The sequence below is a fragment of the Anolis sagrei genome, chromosome 5 (assembly GCF_037176765.1).
Source record: "Anolis sagrei isolate rAnoSag1 chromosome 5, rAnoSag1.mat, whole genome shotgun sequence".
Taxonomy (NCBI): Eukaryota; Metazoa; Chordata; class Lepidosauria; order Squamata; family Dactyloidae; genus Anolis; species Anolis sagrei.
This window is the reverse complement of record NC_090025.1, coordinates 83,927,303-83,950,250: the sequence shown is the minus strand read 5'-3', so window position 1 is coordinate 83,950,250 and position 22,948 is coordinate 83,927,303. Positions and strand designations below refer to the sequence as shown.

Sequence of the window (22,948 nt, the reverse complement as noted above, 5' to 3'; positions counted from 1 at the left end):
AGGTAGAAAACCTAAAAGAGTTAAGTCTCAGGCTCTTGCTGGTTAAAGATCTCCCTGTTGCAGTTACATTTTGTATCTTGAAATCCAGGAAACCTATTCAGAAGTAGCCATGTTGTTATGAAGCAAAATACCATCATTCAAGCCCAATAATGGTGACACTGTTTTGTGAATTTTGGTTATGGTTGTATTTCTTATAAGCCACCTTGAGTCCTGGTCCGGAGAAAAAGACAAAATATATATAAAACTAGCTGTTCCCTACCACGCGTTGCTATGGCCCAGTCTAGTGATCAGGAAAATAAAGTAATGAGAAAATATATGTAATGTCTTTATGCTTGTGGGTAAACAGTATTTCTTGCTGTTTCTTTGTCAGTGTTGATGTGGAGTGTCTGGTTTGCCTACTCTGGAACATGCAACATATAATTGTCCTTCTTTAAGGGTCCCTTTCAAATCTATGATACTATATTTGTGTGTGTGTGAATCACATATATCTATCTATATCTAATCTCGATAAAATAGTAAAGAGTAGAGACATCACACTGGCAACAAAGATCCGCCTAGTCAAAGCCATGGTATTCCCTGTAGTAACCTACGGATGTGAGAGCTGGACCTTAGGGAAGGCTGAGCGAAGGAAGATCGATGCTTTTGAGCTGTGGTGTTGGAGGAAAGTTCTGAGAGTGCCTTGGACTGCGAGAAGATCCAACCAGTCCATCCTCCAGGAAATAAAGCCCGACTGCTCATTGAAGGGAAGGATACTAGAGACAAAGTTGAAGTACTTTGGCCACATCATGAAGAGACAGCAAAGCCTAGAGAAGACAATCATGCTGGGGAAAGTGGAAGGTAAAAGGAAGAGGGGCCGACCAAGGGCAAGATGGATGGATGGCATCCTTGAAGTGACTGGACTGACCTTGAAGGAGCTGGGGGTGGTGACGGCCGACAGGGAGCTCTTGCGTGGGTTGATTCATGAGGTCACGAACAGTCGGAGACGACTGAACGAATGAACAACAACAACATATCTATGGCTGGATGGCTCTTTGTCAGGAGGGCTTTGATAACGTTTTCTTGCCCTGGTTAAGGTAGTTGGACTCGATGGCCTTAAGTAATTTCTGTTGGTCATGGGAGTTCTGTGTAGGAAGTTTGCCCCAATTCTCTCGTTCGTGTGGTTCAGAATGGTCTTTAATTGTAGGTGAACTGTGAATCCCAGTGACTACAACTCCCAAATGTCAAGGTCTATTTCCCCCAAACTCCATCTGTGTTCATATTTGGGCGTATTGCGTGCTTGTGCCAAGTTTGGTCCAGATCCATTGTTTGAGTCCACAGTGCTCTCTGGATGTAGGTGAACTACAACTCCCAAACTCAAAGTCAATGCTCACCAAACCCTTCCAGTATTTTCTGTTGGTCATGGGAGTTCTGTGTGCCAAGTTTGGTTCAATTCCATCGTTGATGGAGTTCAGAATGCTCCTTGATTGTAGGTGAACTATAAATCCCAGCAACTACAACTCCCAAATGACAAAATTATAATTTTTTTAGTGATAGTCACTCCTTGTGTTGTGAGACATTTTGTTGCCAAATTTGGTGTGATTTCGTTCATTGGTTCTTTTGTTTTTAAGGTACTCATTATGCACAGAGCATTTTTATATATATAGATGATGATGACTGCTTAAATTGAGTAGGATTGCCATGGTTTGCTTGATCCTTTTCATGCTTAAAATGGAAAAATGTGTCCATGTTTTTTTTTCATCTTCCTTTAAAATATTTTTTCTCAGAAATGTAACAGGAACTGATGAGCAAGTTCAGCATGCTATGCAGTCTCTCAAAGAAATAGGATTCATTAACTACTATGGAATGCAAAGATTTGGAACCACAGCTATACCTACATATCAAGTTGGAAGGTAACTTGCTTTTATTTTGCATATTATGACTAAGAGTGTATGACACAAATGCTTCCAAAATGGATAGAATTACACATCTTGTATTTGGCATTGTTTCTGAAGTATATTGATAATTGAATGTAAGCTTCCTTAACCTCCTTCAGAGGCCTTCTATTGTCAGAACAGGATCCTTTGAGCAGCTATGGTTCCCTGGTCTTTTTGAGCCCAGGATGAAATTACAGAACCAGTGAAAAGCAAAGCAGTCTTGGTTGGCTCTTGCTTTTTTAAGAAATTGTATTAGCTGAGAGGAGCAAGAAGAGCTCAGTTGCCTCATGTTATATGTATTTGACCTGTGAGTGCATTTCTCCAGTTTCTTTCACTAATAATAGTACCCTTTAACCCAGGGTGGGATTTTTTTATGTTGAGGGATTCAAGCGCTCATGGGTACCCTTTTGGTTGACGTGAGGGATGGTCATAGATATCCCTTCTAGAAATCCCCTGGATAAATGAAGATTTGGTAGGAGGGGAATTTCCATTGGTGCCAATTGAAGCTTCTTTTCTGTGGCCTAATTCAGGGCTAATATCCAATGGTCCAGCAGGCCAACGGTCCTTTGATTGCATCCTGCTTTTAATATATTATAACTTCATTGTCATTGTACATTGTTCAACGAAATTAAATGCTTTCACCGGCACACATGACAACACAAAACAACACCCCTATGTTTCCACATATTCTTCTGTATTGCCTCAACTGTCTTAAGATATTGCCATATTTCTGAACAACAATTATTAGGCAACATGGGTTGCAATCCTACATAAATTTCCCTGGGAGAAAACTCATTGAACTTGGAAAGGCTTATATTTGAGCAGATACAGTTGCTTCATTATAAGATGCTTTGAACCAAAAATGTTGTTTATAATGTTTTGGCCTTTCAACATGTATGCATAACAACCCTATCCTCATGTTTTTAAATAAATCTCAATCTGTATAAATAAAAATGTAAAGTTCGTTTGTGGGATTAACATAACTCAAAAACCACTGGACGAATTGACACCAAATTTGGACTCAATACACCCATCAGGCCAATGAGTGACCATCACTCATAAAACACTGAAAAACACAGTAGAAGGGAATTTAAAAGTCAAAAAACAAAAATTACATTACCACGCATGCGCAAAACCACACACATATATACGCAAATACTGTCAGGATTAATTGAGTTATGTATGTGTTTTAAATGTGCTTCTATGTATTGCAAAGATGGATGCCACTGTGAATTGAAAATGCTGTGCAGAAATGTTTAGAATTGAGGCTGTGATTAAGTGAACTTGAGAAAGTGAGATAAGCTTTGTTCTGGTGAGAAACTGAAGGGAGTTGCCAGCCTCTAGCAAGAGAAGATAAGCAGATGTGAAGAAGTGTTTTGGCTTTCGGTTTTGACTAGTTCTCTTCCTGAATGTCGCTCGCTAGAGAAAGATGTGTTTGCTGTGTGTGCTTAGTAAAACTTAGTATTCTTTTGTAACTCAAAGCTTGCAGAGTCCTTATTTGCAAGTCAGTGTCTGTTTGATCTAGCATTCCTTCCGCTGGGCATCGTCAATCTCTGACAGTCTGGTTATGGGCCCTGACACCCAGTAACTTGGAATTGCTATTGATCCAGACCTGAAAGCTTGGTGACCAGAACCGGAGTTGACCCAGCTGACTCGGAGGTGTTGCTGGTGGAGAAACTGGAACGGCTGGACTACAGTCTCTGACAAATACACATATACATATATACACAAATATATACACACACAAAACACATACACAGACTGGGCCACAGCAATTTGTGACAGGGGATGGCGAGTATCTAATAGTTTTGCATACAAGTAAGTTCTGCTGATTTCAGTATCAACTGACTTTGAAGAAGAAGTGTGAATACAGCTTTCAATCACCTTCTATGTCCCAGCTTTAAATGAGACTCTAATTTCTTTTGGTACACTGTTATAGGTACTTTCTTCTAACATTCAATGTTAAATAAATGTTCTTTTAATTTTAGAGCTATTCTACAGAATAATTGGAATGAAGTCATGGATTTAATATTAAAACCACGTCCGGGAGGCAAGTATGATTTTTTTTCCATTTCATCTCTTGCCATTTCCAAGTTAGATTTCATTCAGCAGAGTAAATGAATGCATGCTCCAAAAATAACACTTCTAAAATTATTTTTATAATTGCATTTCTCTCTCTCCTGGAAGTCAGTCATTATAAACTAATTGATTTCAAAGTGTGACACACTGACTTCTCCCGAGTGTTTTGACAGAATATTAAGAAGGCAAGCAAGCAGGTGTCATAGGATTGAATTTTTTTACTTTGATTTAGAGTGCCCTATCCAAAAACCTTAGGATGTGTGAGGAGTTGAGAAAAAAATTAAACAATTTAAAGGGAAAGTATAGAAGAACCGCTTAATAGTGGACCAGCATTTACAGCCATCTCCAAAGCAAGCTAGGAACAAAACAGTGTTTTAAGGACAGCTGTGCTGCTGTTTAGTTTAAAGTTTTGGCTCTCCCCAGAAATGTATAGCATTTTGTTCCTTTGAGATACTACTTTTCTCAAGTTCCCAGGGCAACAACCCTACTTCCAAAGCAATTTAACAAGCCCACTTTCTGGATCTGGTCAAGAAGGAGATGAGACAACAACCAGCTACGCAATTTCAAGGTTGGGTACTGTCAGGGTCAAGTTGTAGAATGGCCAGCATAGAGAACATTTCTAAATCAAGGTCGTTCAAGGACAAACAGAGGTATCGGTTAAGCTGAACGGAAGAATTTCTGTAATTGCAGAAAATGCCAAATGAGCTAGATTTGCTTGCAACCCCTTTTTGCCTGTGAAATTTTTGTGACCCCAGGTTGTGTAGGCATATTAAATAGGTATACAAATCAAACTTTTTTAAAAAGTTGGTTAAATCCATGGATAGTGAAGTCTTAACTGTACTATAGCAATAAAAAATAGTTCCTGTTTAGGTTCCAAGTTCATAAACATGAAACCCTTTAAGTAAAATACAGTAGACCTTCAGTATATGCTAGGATTTGGTTCTAGGACCCTCTGGATACCAAAACCTGTGGATGTTCAAGTGCCATTATATGCAAGGGTGCAGTGAAAATTGTGCCTCTTATACACAATGTTTGCTTTGTGTGTGTATATTTTTAATAACTATTTGAGGTTCAGGTTCACTCTTGGTATTGATCCCAAGTAAGGAATTCTCCGGCACGCCTGAATTGAGATAGATGATAGGTTTTTTGTTGTGCAAGGGGAGCTGTGGTTTTTAACTTTGAAAATGTTTGATGCAGTTTTTAAATACTGTTTGTGTTTAATTCTGTTTTAATGTTTATATATTTGTATATTTTAAATTTGATACCAATGCTTTTATGTCAAGCTGCTTTGAGTTCCCTTTGGGGAGATAAAGTGGGGTGTATATAACAACAACAACAACAACAACGAGGAGGAGGAGGAGGAGGAGGAGAGGAAGCAGCAGCAGATACTAATGCTTTTATGTCAAGCTGCTTTGAATCCTCTTTGGGGAGATAAAGTGGGGTATAAATAAACATAAGAAGAAGAAGAAGAGGAAGAAGAAGAAGAAGAAGATGCTGCTGCTGCTGCTACTGCTCTGGGACTTCTAGATTTAGACAGACAGAGTTTTGGAGCACAATACTCCTGACCTCACGATCGTGTTAAAAAACAAAGTATGGATTGTTGAGGTGATGGCAGGATTGAAGAGAAACAACTGGAAAAGATGACACAATATGAGAATTTAAAGATCTAACTGCAAAGACTTTGGCACAAACCAGTAAAGGTGGTCCCAGTGGTGATCGGCACACTGGGTGCAGTGCCTCAAGACCTTGGCCTCCACTTAAACACAATCGGCAATGACAAAATTACCATCTGCCAGCTGCAGAAGGCCACCTTATTGGGATCTGATACATTACACAGTCCTACACACTTGGGAAGTGTCCAACTTATGATCCAATTCAACAGCCAGCAGAGTGTCTGCTGTGGACTCATCTTGTTGTGTTTCAAATGTATTTTATGTGTTGCCTAATGTTCTGTTAACAGTAATACATGCAGTTGCTGCTGCATAATATTCTTTTTGTTTTGCGCATGTTTTTTGACATAAAAAACATTCACATGAATAATAATTACTATCATGCAGTTTGAAAAACGAAATCCTTTTTTGCTAGATTTTTGTTACTACAGAATTGCACAATATTCGAAACAGAATTAAATATTTGGACATTAATTAGAAAAAGCACATACTTTCTAATTTCTAATATATTGGTTAAACGATTGAGAACAGCCTAAAAAGTTACTAACATTGTGGCCATAAGACAAATATTATGCAGTATATTTAATGCTCAAGATTAGTGTGGATAAACCCATGCAAACTCAAGTGACTTCAGTGGGAACCTTGGGCAGGTGGAGTGACATATTTGCTGCAGCAGTTAGCTAAAAAGGAGCAAAATCATTGGAAGGAACTTAGTGTGCGGATACTCTTGACTTAACTATACATGTCTTTTATTGTGTTCTTTAAGCATTCTTTAAAAACAATCATATTTGTTTGATATTATGTGTACTGTTTTGTTGGACACCGCCTTGAGTCGCCGATTGGCTGAGAAAGGCGGTATACAAATACAATAAATAAATAAATACATTTGATGTTAAAAGCACTGACCTTGAATTCAACCATTTGTTGCAGCTGAAAAAGGCTACTTAGTCAAATGCCGAGAAGAGTGGGCAAAAACCAGAGATCCAGCCGCAGCTCTCAGAAAACTGCCTGTGAAAAGATGTGTGGAAGGACAGTTGCTTCGGGGACTTTCAAAGTACGGACTGAAGAATATAGTCTCTGCATTTGGCATAGTGAGTGTGGAGATTTTGTGGTGATAGTTTGAAGACCTCCCTTAACTTTGAACATGTCTGAAAAGTACCTTGAGGGTCAGGAGTGGGCTTTGGAATTCAGGATGGGGGATTCTGCAATGGCCAGGAAATTCTTTTCAAAACCCTGGCTCAGGGTGCATCTGTGCTGTAGGATTAATGTGGTTTGGCACCATTTTAACTCCTCAATACTATAGAATTATGGGAATTGTAGTTTTGCAATGTCTTTAGTCTCCTTTGCCCAAGAGTACTGGTGCCTCACCAAACTACAACTCCCATGATGTAATACTTAAATTATGATATTGTACTACTTGATGGCAGCTCACAGGTTCTAGAACAGGGATCCCCAAACTTTTTAAACGGGGGGCCAGTTCACTGTCCCTCAAACCGTTGGAGGGCTGGACTATAGTTTTTTTTTTAAAAAAAAACTATCATCAAATTCCTATGCACACTGCACATATCTTATTTTGCTACTGTTATGAATTGTAATGCAAATATCTGATTTGCGGGATGTATTTTCATTGATACAAACTTAACATAAAGCATAGTGATTAATCACAAAAACAATATGTAATTGTGAAATATTTATTTCTAATTACAAAAAAATGATTTTTTGATTTCAAGCATGTCGTAGCATGGGTAACAGTCTTAATTTAACAGTAGGGAACCCATAAATACGTTTACTGATCAGCCTACCAGCCGGACTCCCATCACGAACAGAAAATATTGGAAAGGTTTGGGGAAAATAGACCTTGGCATTTGGGAGTTACTGGAATGTATAGTTTACCTAAAATCGAAGATCATCCTGGAGGGGTCCGGGCCTGGATCCATTGGGCAGGCTGGCAAGCGGCAAAAGTGGCGAGGGGCTTCGCGCGGGGATAGGTTGCGTGGGGCAGCCTCCCTTGCCTGGCTCACAATGCCCATTGGGCCCAACAGGTAGCGAGAGGAGCAGCACCTCGCGGCCTGTCCTCGCGAGAAGCCCCTTGCCAGGCACGGGGCTTCACGCGAGGATTGGCCACGCGGGGCAGCCTCCCTTGCCTGGCGCATGCTGCCCGTTGGGCCTGATGGATAGCGTGAGCCAGGCGAGGGGAGCAGCACCGCGCAGCCTGTCCTGCGCGAAGCCCCTCGCCAGGCACGGGGCTTCGCATGAGGATAGGCCGCGTGGGGCAGCCTCCCTTGCCTGGCGCACGCTGCCCATCGGGCCTGATGGATAGTGTGAGCCAGGCGAGGGGAGCAGCACCACGCAGCCTGTCCTCGCGCAAAGCCCCTCGCCAGGCACAGGGCTTTGCGCGAGGATAGGCCATGCAGGGCAGCCTGCCTTGCCTGGCTCACACTGCCCATCGGGCCTGATGGATAGCGTGAACCAGGTGAGGGGAGCAGCACTGAGAGGGAGGGCACTGAGGGGAAGGCCTCCGCGGGCCATAGTTTGAGTACCTCTGTTCTAGAACATCTTGCCAACTTCCATTTGACAAGCTATTTGTATTTATGGTAAGCCTTTGTTTCTAACTGCTTATTTTTATGGGTTTATTTACAGTTCATCTGCTCTTTCATTTTCCATGTCATTGTTGTGTTACAGTATTTTGTTATACTTTCACAATTTCCATTGCAATTAGCCAGGTTGCAGGTGCTTACAAACATAATTAAATAAATAGATATTTGGTTGTATGCCTGGCATGTTAACTGTATTTTTGTGGTACTCAGTCCTTAAATTTCAACCTCTAATATTTGAGATGTAATTAGAAAATGAATCGTAGCAATTGTTCCTTGTTGAATAACTGCCTTTTTGAAATGTCTACAGATACCAAGAAATAATCGCTTGATGTATATTCATAGCTATCAGAGTTATGTGTGGAATAACATGGTGAGCAAGCGAATAGAAGAATATGGTCTTAAAGCTGTACCTGGAGATCTTGTGCTAAAAGGAGGTAATCTGTCAACACTGATTCATGTCAACGTATATTGCACAGGGTGTACAAAGCATTTTGGTACAGCCTGCCGATTTCTTGTACTCAAAGCCCATAATTACTACCCTCACCAAATATGACATGGTTTTCTTTACATCAAAAAAGCTTGTATTTTATGTAACCCCATTTTGCCCAGTTCTACATCCATGTTCTTCCTTATCTCACTGGGAGTGCAGTGGGATGCAGATGATTTCCCCATGTTGTGAGCTCTGTTTTTCTCGTGCCTCTTCTTTGAAAGTGGCAATGGGGTCTTGCTCTCTGTAGTTCTCAATAAGAAGCCTTGAAAAGAGTCTAGTGAGAGGTTGCTGCCATTGTTGACTTTAAATAAAACAGAGAAGAGGCCAGTACATCCTGGGGATCCTAGAGTGTATATTATCTGGTTGATATACAGTCACAATCATAAACCTGTGATCTATCAGCTTGCATTGGCAAAATTAAGAGTGGCATTATTGGGTTGTTGTAGGTTTTTTTGGGCTATATGGCCATGTTCTAGAGGCATTTTCTCCTGACGTTTCGCCTGCATCTATGGCAAGCATCCTCAAAGGTAGTAAGGTCTATTCGAACTAGGAAAAAGGGTTATATATCTGTGGAATGACCAGGGTGGGACAAAGAACTCTTGTATGTTGGAGTTAGGTGTGAATGTTTCAACTGACCACCTTGATTAGCACTTGATGGCCTGGCAGTGCCTGGGGCAATCTTTTGTTGAGAGGTGATTCGATGTCCTTGATTGTTTCCTCTCTGTTATTTTGCTGTTGCAGTTTTATAATTTTTTAATACTGATAGCCGGATTTTGTTCATTTTCATGGTTTCCTCCTTTCTGTTGAAATTGTCCACATGCTTGTGGATTTCAATGGCTTTTCTGTGTAGTCTGACATGGTGGTTGTTAGAGTGGTCGAGCATTTCTGTGTTCTCAAATAATATGCTGTGTCCAGGTTGGTTCATCAGGTGCTCTGTTATGGCTAACTTCTCTGGTTGAAGTAGTCTGCAGTGCCTTTCATGTTCCTTGATTTGTGTTTGGGCAATGCTGCGTTTGGTGGTCCCTATGTAGACTTGTCCACAGCTGCATGGTATACGGTAGACTCCTGTAGAAGTGAGAGGATCTCTCTTGTCCTTTGCTGAACATAGCAGTTATTGGATTTTCTTGGTGGGTCTGTAGATAGTTTGTATGTTGTGTTTCCTCATCAGCTTCCCTATGTGGTCAGTGGTTCCCTTGATGTATTGCAAGAACACTTTTCCTCTGGGTAAATCTTTGTCTTTACTCTCGTGGCTTATTCTTGGTCTTGCAGCTCTTCTGATGTCATTGGCCTTATTTATCCAGTGCCATTATTTCCTCTCTCATAGCTCCAAAGAGTTAGAAAAGCATATATATGTATCCTAGTCTTTTACTTGGAATAGCATAAACTATATAGATTAATATTTGGAAAGGAGGTGATGCTGAGAATCTATTAGGGTCTATTCTCTTTCCTTGCTGCCTAGTCTTCAGTCTACATGGCATAGGGGATTGCTCTTTGTAAGGTACACAATGTTTTTGAAATAAGATTTCTCAAAAAGTAATGGCTGAAATGATTTAGGAAGCTTCAAGTGACTAAATCTTTTCATATTTTCAGGTACCGCTACTTATATTGAAGAGTCAGAGGCTGACAATTACACCATCCATGATGTTGTGATGCCATTGCCTGGCTTTGATGTTATCTATCCAAAGCATAAAAGTAAGAATTCTTTTTATGTCACAAGCCAATTATAAATCCATTTTTTGGACGGCTGAAGTAGTTGATATTACTTAGGATGAAGGTGCGATTGGTGGGGATGAGGGAGAGGGCCTTCTCTGTGGTGGCCCCCCAACTCTGGAACTCACTCCCCAAGGATATCAAACAAGCCCCCACATTGGCAGTCTTTAGGAGTCTGAAAACGTGGCTGTTCCAGTGTGCCTTCCCTGAATAAGGGAACAATGCCCTGCTCTGATTAATTCTCTGTAATTGTCCTCAGACGCACTTTACTACCTGTTGGGTTGGTCTCCCTACATTATCTTGTAAAACCCTCCTGCTTAAAAACATCCTACCTCTGTTCACACCCAGTGTTTATTTTAAAAATTTTAATTTATTGCATCTGGCCCAGCCATAAGGTTTTAAATTCTCTGTGTTATTGTTTATATGTAAGTTATATTAATTGTACTGTTTTATTTGCTTGCTGTTTTGTTTTTACTGATGTGTTGTTGGGCTTGGCCTCATGTAAGCCGCCCCGAGTCCCCTTGGGGAGATGGTGGCGGGGTATAAATAAATAGTAATAATTATTATTGTTATTATTGTTATTATGGTATCTGTATCTTTATATAACAAAGGAGTTCCTTTTATGACCTTGTATTTTAATAACAAAACTATAATAAGGGAAGATGAATGAACCACCTTGGTTGGCAGTGCATTTATGAAATGTTTGATGTGTTTTTATCCCAAATGCCTTTAAAGATACGTGATTGAATCAGTGCAGGTGAGCCATATCTCAGCTGTTTTACATCATATTTTTGCCTCTCGGAACTGCACTTATCTCAATGAAACAAACTGATTATTAGATGTTTAAGCACAGATTCATGTCAATAACAAGGGGGATTTTTCTGTATTTTGATGAAGGGTGATTCTGTCCAATCAGATTATTAACTGATGGGAGAAGACATCACACCAATACTGGGAGTGTGGCCAAGATGAAGAAGTTGTTAATGAGGAAGGATGCGACAAACTAATAGAGGCTATAACTTAAACCACAGGGAAGGGAAAGGTTTTGTCAGAGATGTAGATGGATCAAATTGTTTCATAGTATTGCGGTTAGATAAAACTGAAAAATCAGCCCTACTATAGCCTCCCAAGTGGGACACAAAACTAATAATAAATAAATAATAACAAAACTTTATTTATACCCCGCCACCATCTCCCCAAGGGACTCGGAGCAGCTTACATGAGGCCAAGCCCAACAACACATCAATAAAACAAAAAAGCAATAAACAAAACAATACAATTAATATAAATCACATATAAACATTAACACACAAGGATTTAAAAACCTGTTGCCGGGCCAAATGTAATAGTTTAAAAATTAAAAAATAAACGCTGGGCATAAACAAGGTAGGATATATCTGGTAGGCGGGTTTTAAAAGAAGTGAGGGGAGCGCAATCCAACGAATAGTTAAAGTACATTCTGAGGACATTTTGCTGGGTATTATTTCCTTATTCCGGGAAGGCACACTGGAACAGCCACGTTTTCAGGCTCCTCCTAAAGACTGCCAATGTTGGGGTATGCCTGATATCCCTGGGAAGTGAGTTCCAGAGTTGGGGGGCCACCACCGAGAAGGCCCTCTCCCTTGTCCCCACCAATCGCGCCTGTGAGGGAGGCGGGAGCGAGAGCAGGGCCTCTCCAGATGAATGAAGAGCTCATGTGGGTTGTACACGGAAATGCGGTCATGCAGGTAGGCGGGTCCCAAACCGTTCAGGGCTTTGTAGGTAAGAACCTGCACGTTGAATTGGGACCGGAAAATGAACTGCAGCCAATGTAGCTCCTTAAACGGGGGTTGACCGCTCCCTGTAAGTCGCACCAGTTAGTAACCTGGTTGCTGCCCGTTGTACCAATTGGAATTTCCAGGCCGTCTTCAAGGGCAGCCCTGTGTAGAGTGCATTACAGTAATCCAATCTGGAGGCGACTAAGGCATGGACCACCCTGGCCAGATCAGACTTCATGAAGTACAGTCGCAGCTGGTGCACAAGTCTTAATTGTGCGAAGGCCCTCCCAGCCACTGCTGACGCCTGAGCTTCAAGCATAAGTGATGAGTCCAGGAGGACACCCAAGCTGCGGACCTGTGACTTCAGGGGGAGTGCAACCCCATACAGCACAGGTCGCCACCCTATACCCCGATCCGACTTACGATCGACCAGGATGACCTCTGTCTTGTCAGGATTGATCCTCAGCTTATTCATCCTCATCCAGACAGCCACAGCGGCCAGGCACTAGGATGAACTTTGAAACTGAGCTACACAAATTTATGCAATAGAAAAATGATGGGAGTGGTGATGCAAAGTATTATCAGATATTATATGTGTGTGCGGAGGGAGTAAATTTCCATTTTTGTGGGGAGAAAAGTGTGTTAAAACTAAGCCCTTAAAATTAACCGTGTAGATATCTTTCATGTTTAGCGAACCTCTGCCACTACTTACAAATATTCCAACAAATCTTAAGGTAAACAGCTTATTTAGTACTTATATATAATCATATCCTTGTCATGACAGGTGGGGAAGCCTACAAGGAAATATTAGCTGCAGACAATTTGGACATCAATAACATGAAACATAAAATTCGAGACTATTCATTATCAGGAGCCTACAGAAAAGTTATCATTCGCCCTCAGCATGTGAGCTGGTAAGTAGAAAGCAGAGTATAATGGCCAGTTACCCTGGGAGGAGCTCTGGATTTTCATCCCTTGACCTTCACCGCCCCCACCCCCAAAGCCTGTAAAGTGTAGTTATAAGACTGTAAAGCTGCATAGACAAGTCCCATTGGTATCAAATGAAACAAAGTAGGATACCTTTGCAAACTACATGAGGCATGTTTCCTTCCCAAAAGCATTTTGCAGTCCTTAAATTGAGATATCGGATTGCGTTTGTACCAAGTATACCACTGTTTTACACATGTGTATTGTAAAATAGGTATGGCTTACGTTAATCTCAGAAAATGGATTGCTGTATGCCGGGATGGGAATTGTGTAGCTCGCCAGATACTGTTAGTCTGCAATTGCAAGCAGTTGACAATGTGGTCTATGGTGGGAAATGCTCAGCGCGGCAGTCCAGCAATACCTGGAGGATAGCATCATTTCTGCTCCTGCATATGGTTTTCAAGTTTGCCAGATTCATTTTATATCTCATTTTCTATTTTTATGAAGGGAGTTGGTTGCATATGATGATCCCAAAATTCCATTGTTTACCACTGACTTAGACAAAATGGAAGGAAAAACACCTGCAGCTCTTGCAACAGGTACGTCTGTAAGCCGAGGTATTTTTATATCTCCATTGTGTATGCAGACAAATTTATTTATTTGCATTATTTATATGCAGCCCTTATCACCCTGAAGGGGACTCAGAGCGGCTTACAAGATAGATAGATAGATAGATAGATAGATAGATAGATAGATAGATAGACAGACAGACAGACAGACACACACACACACACACACATACACATACAATACATTATACCATGAGCACAGTACAATATCAACACTATATGTGAGAGGAAGCCACAGGGAGGAGGGAGCAAGCTTGTTTTCTGCTGCCCTGGAGACTAGGACATGGAACAATGGCTTCAAACTACAAGAGAGGAGATTCCATCTGAACATGAGGAAGAACTTCCTGACTGTGAGAGCCGTTCAGCAGTGGAACTCTCTGCCCCGGAGTGTGGTGGAGGCTCCTTCTTTGGAAGCTTTTAAACAGAGGCTGGATGGCCATCTGTCAGGGGTGATTTGAATGCAATATTCCTGCTTCTTGGCCGAATGGGGTTGGACTAGATGGCCCACAAGGTCTCTTCCAACTCTATGATTCTACACATCACTATATTGTACTATACAATTATATTGTAATATTATTAGTAATATTACATGTAATATAAATATATATAATTATAATAATAATAATATATTATTATTATTATTAGTAGTAGTAGTAGTAGTAGTATTATACTGTTTGATGTTATAATATTATAAATATTATTTGTATATACAATATATTATATTACATTATAAATTAGCATAGCACAGAAGACAAGGTGGAACTGTCCCCGAGCTCCCGTCTTCACTGGCTCACAGCGGTGGTTGGTGCTGCGGGGAGGGGTCTCCAACTGATGGCATACGAAGGAGACAAATCTTAATTGTTTAACACTAAAGTTTGTACGAATTGGTGAATATTCCCCATTTATTCCTTCCATTCCCATAAATTCTTGAGCATTAAGATATGTTAAATGGGAATTTCTTTGTGGAAAGAAATAATAAATCTGAATGAGAAAGATGGCAAGTATGAAAAATTATTGGAAGCAAGGTTGCTGTTGAAATGCTCTATTTGAAAGGCAGATTGGGCAGAGCCCTCAGTGCTTTGCTCCTTTTTTCTACAAGAGTTGTTAACCTCATCTGTATAAATAAAATGTAATGTTCATTTGTGGGATTAACAGAACTCAAAAACCACTGACACCAAATTTGGACACAAGACACTTAACAACCCAATGTATGTCCTTCACTCAAAAAAAAATGATTTTGTCATTTGGGAGTTGTAGTTGCTGGGATTTATAGTTCAACTACAATCAAAGAGCATTTTGAACCCCACCAACGATGGAACTGAACCAAACTTAGCACACAGTTCTCCCATGACCAACAGAAAATACTAGAAGGGTTTGGTGGGCACTGTCCGTTGGTTTTGGAGTTGTAGTTCACCTACATCCAGAGTTCACTGTGGACTCAAACAATGATGGATCTGGACCAAACTCTACACAAATACTCAATATGCCCAAATGTGAACACTGGTGGAGTTTGGGGAAAATAGAATCTTGACATTTGGACGTTGTAGTTGCTGGGATTTATAGTTCACCTACAATCACAGAGAATTCTGAACCCCACCAACGATAGAATTGGGCCAAACCACCCACACAGAACCCCCATGTGGGCCACAGCAACGCGTGGCAGGGGACTGCTAGTTAATCATAATAATAATAATAATAATAATTGTATTTCTTACCTGCCTCTCCTTGAGGCACAACATAGATAAAAACACATATAATCATAAAATATTATGTAAAATTTGTATATTAAAATGTATTTCTATGAAATACACAGAACATTGAGTTTAAAAATCATGGTTAAAATTTGATTGGGTCGGCCATTAACAGGAGGGGTGGATTTGTTTAATTCATTTTTTACTGTTCCTGCTTCCATAGATGGATTTAACACTACATATAGCTCCTGTAGTTACAATTTGACACAAAAGAAAACAAGTGTAGGTACTAGGTATGTCTTAAGACAGGGGTCCTCAAACTTTTTTAAAGAGAGGGCCAGGTCACAGTCCTTCAAACTGTTGGAGGGCCAGATTATAATTTGAAAAAAAAAGAATGAATTCCTGTGCACAATGCACATATCTTATTTATAGTGCAAAACACTTAAAACAATGCAATCATTAAAATGAAAAATAATTTTAACCAATATAAACTTATTAGTATTTCAATGGGAAGTGTGGCCCTGCTTTTGATTGATGAGATAAGATTGTTGTTGTTGTGTGGTTTCAAGTAATTTCAGAGTAGGTTGACCCTGAGCGAGGGCCGGGTAAATGACCTTGGAGGGCCGTATCTGGGCCTTAGTTTGAGGATCCCTGTCTCAAGATGTGAACATGACTAAGATACTTCCAAGAGCTGTTACTCTGGGTGGGCTGTTGTGGAAGGGTGTGAATCCCCATCTCAGCTGAGATTAAGACTCCCACCCAGAGTGAAAAATGTTCCCTTGATTTCGCTCATAATCAAGCCATGGGATTCCTGCAGATGAGGATTTGCATTTCTCTACAAATCATCCCAGACTAAATTTGGTATCTCCATGTAAACAATGAAGCTGGGAATGGTGTTGCTACTTGTAAATTATGTCTATCATCATGTTGTCAGATAGTTAAAGCAGGCTGTGAGATACCTTCAACACGGAGATCTTGGCAGTGATATTAAGAACTGAAAAAATGTATCATAGGTGGTTATTACAGTGATTAAGATAGACATGTTTTTTTTTCCACAGAAGGCAAATACAAGGCTTTGAAGATGGACTTCTCCCTTCCACCATCTACTTATGCCACAATGGCCATTCGAGAAGTGCTAAAGATGGACACAAGCATAAAAAAACAGACACAGCTAAATACAATATGGCTACGCTAATGATCTTTTGCATTGCTTGGAATTGCTTGGATAAAGTTTTAACATAAAAATTGGGTTCTTTTTTAGTAGTCCCCCCCCCCCCCCCCGGTACTTTCTAATTAAAATGTATTTTTGTACTCACTTAACGTATATAATTTGAAATCTGTTGCAAAATGGTGTTCGTAAAAATGTAAGTTTTTTGGTTTTCAAACTGTTAAAGAAAACATGGCGCTGGAGCTATTTGCAGATTGCAACATGACTGGCTTGCAGAAAAATTGATGGCTTCGTCTGTGATTTCAGGTCTTCAGAAATATTCAAAATGTTTTCTCAAATATGGTAGTAGATGTGTTTTCCTGAGTTTGATACTAAATAAAACTGATTGCAGGCATGCTCAGTTCGGTGATACCAATTAGGATAGAGTACTGATGAATCCACATTTATATCTGGAGAATAGATATATTTAGCCTTAAGACTGCTGACAGGATCTGGGTTTACAACTATTTCCCTTGCCGTGATGTCCATGTCTATGTGTAAATATATGTACCTGTTTTTATTTGGGATGCAATTTTATTAAATGGTTGTGTCTTTTCACAACCTGTTTCCACTTGTAAAACTAGATATGATGAACTAGATATGGATGTGTTTCCTTAATTATTGTTGTTTGGTTCCAACATTCATGGTTTGTCTGTTGCAGGCAATGGATAAACTAGGAAAATCTATCCTAAAATGACAGGATTAAATGGCCCTTCTGAATTTGACATTTGTGTTGTCTGTTTTTATTTCTAAAATCAAATTGGAAGTCAGTTTTATCCTCCTTTTATTAGATAATTTGGCTTCAATCCAACTTTCTACATGATCAACTGTTTTTCCATAGGTATACAATCCCACACAACTGCTTAGCCTCAACGTTCTGTCATTGGAGTATATGTTGTCCCCCTTTCTGTGGGAAAGTCTGATTCCACAACCCCCGCTATAATGAGCTCTTCTCCGCAAATAATCTGTCTCTTTTATCTCGCCCGAATCTTAAATTAGTTTTAATTAGTCTCTCTTTTAATCATTACATGCAGCCCACCCATTGCCATTGTCATTGTGTCTATTGTAATTTTATATTGCTATGTATTTACATGTTTTATTTTATTATGATGTTACTGTTTACTGTTTGCGTTTTTGGTTGTGTTTTCATTTTATTTTTATTGTATTTGTTGTTTGGGCTTGGCCTCATGTAAGCCGCTCCGAGTCCCCATTGGGGAGATGGTGGCGGGGTACAAATAAAGTTTATTATTATTTTATTATTATTGCTCCAGTTTTCAGTGACAGTCTGGTTTTATCTTCCATTGTCCCACCTCCCATTTTATCCTCAACTTCGCCCCACTGGTGAGAACTGTGTTCAAAGTGCAAAAGTGGTTTACTCTCCAATAATTCAGCAGAAGGCAGGAGGTGGCAAAACCTTTCCCTTCCCTGTCGTTTCAGGTAAAAAAGAACTAACTGCTACAGCCTCGATTAGCTTGTTGTGTCTTTCCTTGTTAACAGCTTCTTTCTCTTGACCACACTCCAGTGTTGGTTGATCTCATGTATCCAATTGCATCTGTGAAAAGATGGAGGGCATATTGTCAGAGCACTGCAGAGAACAGGAAGGGGAGTGATGGCTGATCTAGAATATTACCCATTCTTCCAGTATCAGGGCTTCATCTTAAATAAGGGATAAATTGAAACCTATATTTCTGATTTAGATTGTTTCAGAGTGGTTTCTTCCCCCTCTACGGTACAAATACCTTAAAAATAAAGTCTTATATTTTAATGTACTTCCATCTCCAACCAATGGCTAGAGAATGACGAACACTAAAAGTGATTTTGAGGCTGCTTATCCCTGCAATATTCAGAACAGCCTCCAGTGCAAGCCCATTCCCAACAATAACCCCTCTAATCATTATCGTCCCTCAGTAAGTACTAATTGGCATTGATAGAAAGCGTCCAAACAGCAGCATAGGGCAGTTGAAATTGATATGGCATGCAGAGCTGACAATCCAGAAATCACTTTTAATAGCCCCCCCCCCCCCCCTCAATTGAGGAATGGACAGCGAAAGTAATAGAATATATGAATACGCAACTACTTAAAGACCATAACCAACTGGCTACCACTGAAAATTTACCTGCAAGAGAAGATGAAATTATAAAAATTCGGAAAAAGAATGGGGAAAAAAAGAAAAGAAAAAAACCCCGAAATAACAAAAATAGCGGACTATCCACAAAAATATTATTTGGGAAATATTATCTCTCTGTGGCATGGACTGGAAGTCCCTTAACCCCCCTATTTTTCTCTATTCACCCCACTCCTTCCCTACTTCCCCTCCCCCGTTCCATCCCCTTCCCACTCTAGTCCAACCCCTCACTAGTAACCCTCCTCTCTATCTAATTTCCTACTTTCTTTCACTCCGGTTTTGTTCCCCTGCTTTCACTGTTATTATGAAAAGATGGCAAATAAAAATGATAAAATCAGAAATCACTATTAATAGGCTTTGTGTTCCAGCTAAACACCAACCTTTATCTCTGTAAAATGATCACATTGCACACATTCATAAATGACACAGGTACACGTTTCTGTCTTTATGGAAAGCTCACATGCCACAATACAGGATTTTTGAGGCATCTTGTTCTGTATGTATAAAAGGAAAGCTTCCAAGACTTAAACAAGGGATATCCTTTATAAGAGGCATCAAGTAAGAGACATCTGGACATCAAGTAAGAGACATCCCATAGGGACACCAGGCAAATGAATATGCTATTGAAGCCAATGGGACGACTTCACTATTGTGTGTTTTGTTTGCCAGGGGAGTTGTTTTTGCATATGTGCTGTAGCATCTTTTTGATTTTTTAGCTTTTTAAGACCCTCCGCTGTGTTTTTCAGTGTTTTTATTAGTGATGGTCACTTGTTGGCCTGATAGGTGTATTGTGTCCAAATTTTGTGTCAATTCGTCCAGTGTTTTTTGAGTTATGTTAATCCCACAAGCTAACATTAGATTTTTATTTATATAGAAGATGTGGAAGGGGCCAAAAATAATCCAAATCAGATAGTGTGGATTTTCTGCTTTGATAAAGTGGATTGTCTGGCAGTGTAGAATGGGTTTGAGCCTGCCACTTTTGGACTCTCGCTTGCTGAGGTGTTCCAGCGAGTGTCTCTGTAGATCTAAGAAAACTATGTCTTGATTTAAGTCAACGTGCTGGCTGATACCCAAACGGGGGATGAGCTGAAGGGGTCTCTGCCTTGGTCCTTTCACTATTGGCTGCTACTTCCCGGCGGATGTCAGGTGGTGCAATAAGCAGTGTAATGTCTCCAGTGGTGTAGGGCGCAGACACCCCGTGATAATGCGGCATGTCTCATTAAGAGCCACATCCACTGTTTTAGTATGGTGAGATGTGTTCCACACTGGGCATGCATACTCAGCAGCAGAGTAGCATAGTGTAAGGGCAGATGTCTTCACTGTGTCTGGTTGTGATCCCCAGGTTGTGCCAGTCAGCTTTTGTATGATATTGTTTCTGTTGTTGTTGTTCATTCGTTCAGTCGTCTCCGACTCTTCATGATCTCATGGACCAGCCCACGCCAGAGCTCCCTGTCGGCCGTTACCACCCCCAGCTCCCTCAAGGTCAGTCCAGTCACTTCAAGGATGCCATCCATCCATCTTGCCCTTGGTCGGCCCCTCTTCCTTTTGCCTTCCACTTTCCCCAGCATAATTGTCTTCTCTAGGCTTTCCTGTCTCCTCATGATGTGGCCAAAGTACTTCAACTTTGTCTCTAGTATCTTTCCCTCCAGTGAGCAGTCGGGCTTTATTTCCTGGAGGATGGACTGGTTGGATCTTCTCGCAATCCAAGGCACTCTCAGAACTTTCCTCCAACACCACAGTTCAAAAGCATCGATCTTCCTTCGCTCAGCCTTCCCTAAGGTCCAGCTCTCACATCCGTAGGTTACTACAGGGAATACCATGGCTTTGACTAGGCGGATCTTTGTTGCCAGTCTGATGTCTCTACTCTTTACTATTTTATCGAGATTGGACATTGCTCTCCTCCCAAGAAGTAAGCGTCTTCTGATTTCCTGGCTACAGTCTGCATCTGCAGTAATCTTTGCACCTAGAAATACAAAGTCTGTCACGGCCTCCACGGTTTCTCCCTCTATTTTCCAGTTGTCAATCATTCTTGTTGCCATAATCTTGGTTTTTTTGACGTTTAGCTGCAACCCGGCTTTTGCGCTTTCTTCTTTCGCCTTGATGAGAAGGCTCCTCAGCTCCTCCTCGCTTTCGGCCATCAGAGTGGTGTCATCTGCATATCTGAGATATTGTTTCTAGCACCCACTTTTTGCTTGATGTTCAGGCAGTGCTTCTTGTAGGTCAGAGCACGGTCCAGAGTGACTCCAAGGTATTTGGGTGTGCTGCAATGCTCCAGTGGGATTCCTTCCCAGGTGATCCTCAGAGCTCGGGATGCTTGTTTCAAAGCAGATAATGTAGATTTTATACAGAAAGGACCTCGAAGAGGTGTGAGGATTCGTGACCTAAGCCAAGCCTTATTCCTACTTGAACAGGCCCAGTCCTGTTCAACATCTTTATTAATGACTTAGATGAAGGGTTAAAAGGCATGATCATCAAATTTGCAGACGACACCAAATTGGGAGGGATAGCCATTGCCAATACTCCAGAGGACAGGAGCAGGATTCAAAACTATCTTGACAGATTAGAGCGATGGGCCAAAACTAACTAAATGAAGTTCAACAGTGACAAATGCAAAATACTCCACTTTGGCAGGAAAAACGAAATGCAAAGATACAGAATGGGGGACAATAATGCCTGGCTCGAGAGCAGTACGTGTGAAAAAGATCTTGGAGTCCTCGTGGATAACAAGTTAAACATGAGCCAATAATGTGATGTGGCGGCAAAAAAAGCCAATGGGATTTTGGCCTGCATCAATAGGAGCATAGTGTCTAGATCTAGGGAAGTAATGCTACCCTTCTATTCCGCTTTGGTTAGACCACACCAGGAATATTGTGTCCAATTCTGGGCACCACAATTCAAGAGAGATATTGACAAGCTGGAATGTGTCCAGAGGAGGGCGACTAAAATGATCAAGGGTCTGGAGAACAAGCCCTATGAGGAGTGGCTTAAGGAGCTGGGCATGTTTAGCCTGAAGAAGAGAAGGCTGAGAGGAGATATGATAGCCATGTATAAATATGTGAGAGGAAGCCACAGGGAGGAGGGAGCAAGCTTGTTTTCTGCTTCCCTGGAGACTAGGATGAGAAACAATGGCTTCAAACTACAAGGACATGAGGAAGAACTTCCTGACTGTGAGCCATTCAGCAGTGGAACTCTCTGCCCCGGAGTGTGGTGGAGGCTCCTTCTTTGGAAGCTTTTAAACAGAGGCTGGATGGCCATCTGTCAGGGATGATTTGAGTGCAATATTCCTGCTTCTTGGCAGGGGGTTGGACTGGATGGCCCATGAGATCTCTTCCAACTCTTTGATTCTATGATAACCCACTTCAAAGCAGATTTTGTGGGATTTTCTGCCCTGGCATTCTGGGTCCACACTGCCATACAATCCAGTTCAAATCAGATAATGTAGAATTTATACAGAAGGGACCTCGAAGGGGTGTGAGTATTCCTGACCTAAGCCAAGCCTTATGAAATTGCCACAACACACAACTTGGAGGCACATGTAACTTGCTAGCCAACCACAAGTTCGCTATGCTGGGTTTCCTCCCACTTACCTCGCCCCCTTTTGTAATGTTATGGACTGTCGTCACTTCCGCCGCAGGAGGAAAATGGCTCCGAAACCCAAGCCGGAAGTTGAGTGCTGGCTGTTCCACCCTCCCTCGGCCAGGCAGGGACGCAGCTGCGGTGGCCACGTGACCCTTGGAGCGAGGGGACGGGCCTGTTCGAGCACGCGCCCCTCTCCGCTCTCGCGTTGCTGCTCGCTTAGAAGGAGGGCGGGCTGCCGGGTTTGGCAGAGTTTGCTGCTGACGCGTCGCTGTTAGGGGCGGGGCAAGCGAAGGGGCGTGGCTTAAACCTGGAGGCCGGTGAGTGGGTAGGTGGACGCCTCGCGCGCGCCTCGTTCTCCTCAAAATTGGGGGGGGGGGGGGAGTGGTTGCTAAGGGATTACTCCATGGGGGGGGGTTGTTACCTGGCAACGGCCAAACTTGGGAGGAAATATGGCCACTCCGCCTCAGGACTGTCCTGCTTTCAGTTGCTCTCAACCAGGGCTGAGTTGCATTCTTCCATTTAGGATTACACCTCCCTTGACTAATTTCTTCTATTCCAAAGGAGCCCTTGGAC

At 41.4% G+C, this 22,948-nt stretch overlaps 2 protein-coding genes and 1 long non-coding RNA gene across 5 annotated transcripts in view; 2 read left to right on the top strand and 1 right to left on the bottom strand.

Moving 5' to 3' along the window:
- PUS7 (pseudouridine synthase 7) overlaps positions 1–17,395 on the top strand; it is a 33,070-nt gene extending 15,675 nt beyond the window's left edge. For both annotated transcript variants that reach the window (XM_067468816.1, XM_060778361.2), the window contains 8 exons: positions 1,764–1,889; positions 3,902–3,963; positions 6,593–6,753; positions 8,567–8,693; positions 10,340–10,441; positions 13,001–13,130; positions 13,651–13,742; positions 16,522–17,395. In XM_067468816.1, the coding sequence (XP_067324917.1) occupies positions 1,764–1,889; positions 3,902–3,963; positions 6,593–6,753; positions 8,567–8,693; positions 10,340–10,441; positions 13,001–13,130; positions 13,651–13,742; positions 16,522–16,658 (937 nt within the window). In that variant the 3' untranslated portion in view covers positions 16,659–17,395. The remainder of the gene's footprint in view (positions 1–1,763; positions 1,890–3,901; positions 3,964–6,592; positions 6,754–8,566; positions 8,694–10,339; positions 10,442–13,000; positions 13,131–13,650; positions 13,743–16,521) is intronic.
- On the bottom strand, positions 17,155–22,595 carry LOC137097172 (uncharacterized). Its single transcript, XR_010910017.1, has 2 exons — positions 22,384–22,595; positions 17,155–18,222 (listed from the first exon to the last, which is right to left on the bottom strand). It is a non-coding gene; the product is annotated as an uncharacterized lncRNA (long non-coding RNA).
- RINT1 (RAD50 interactor 1) overlaps positions 22,577–22,948 on the top strand; it is a 27,608-nt gene continuing 27,236 nt past the window's right edge. The window contains exon 1 of one of the 2 annotated variants that reach the window (XM_067468815.1): positions 22,577–22,692. The gene's annotated coding sequence lies outside the window, so the exon portion shown is untranslated. Of the gene's footprint in view, positions 22,701–22,948 lie in introns of both variants that reach the window. The other variant, XM_067468814.1, reaches the window with a different exon arrangement.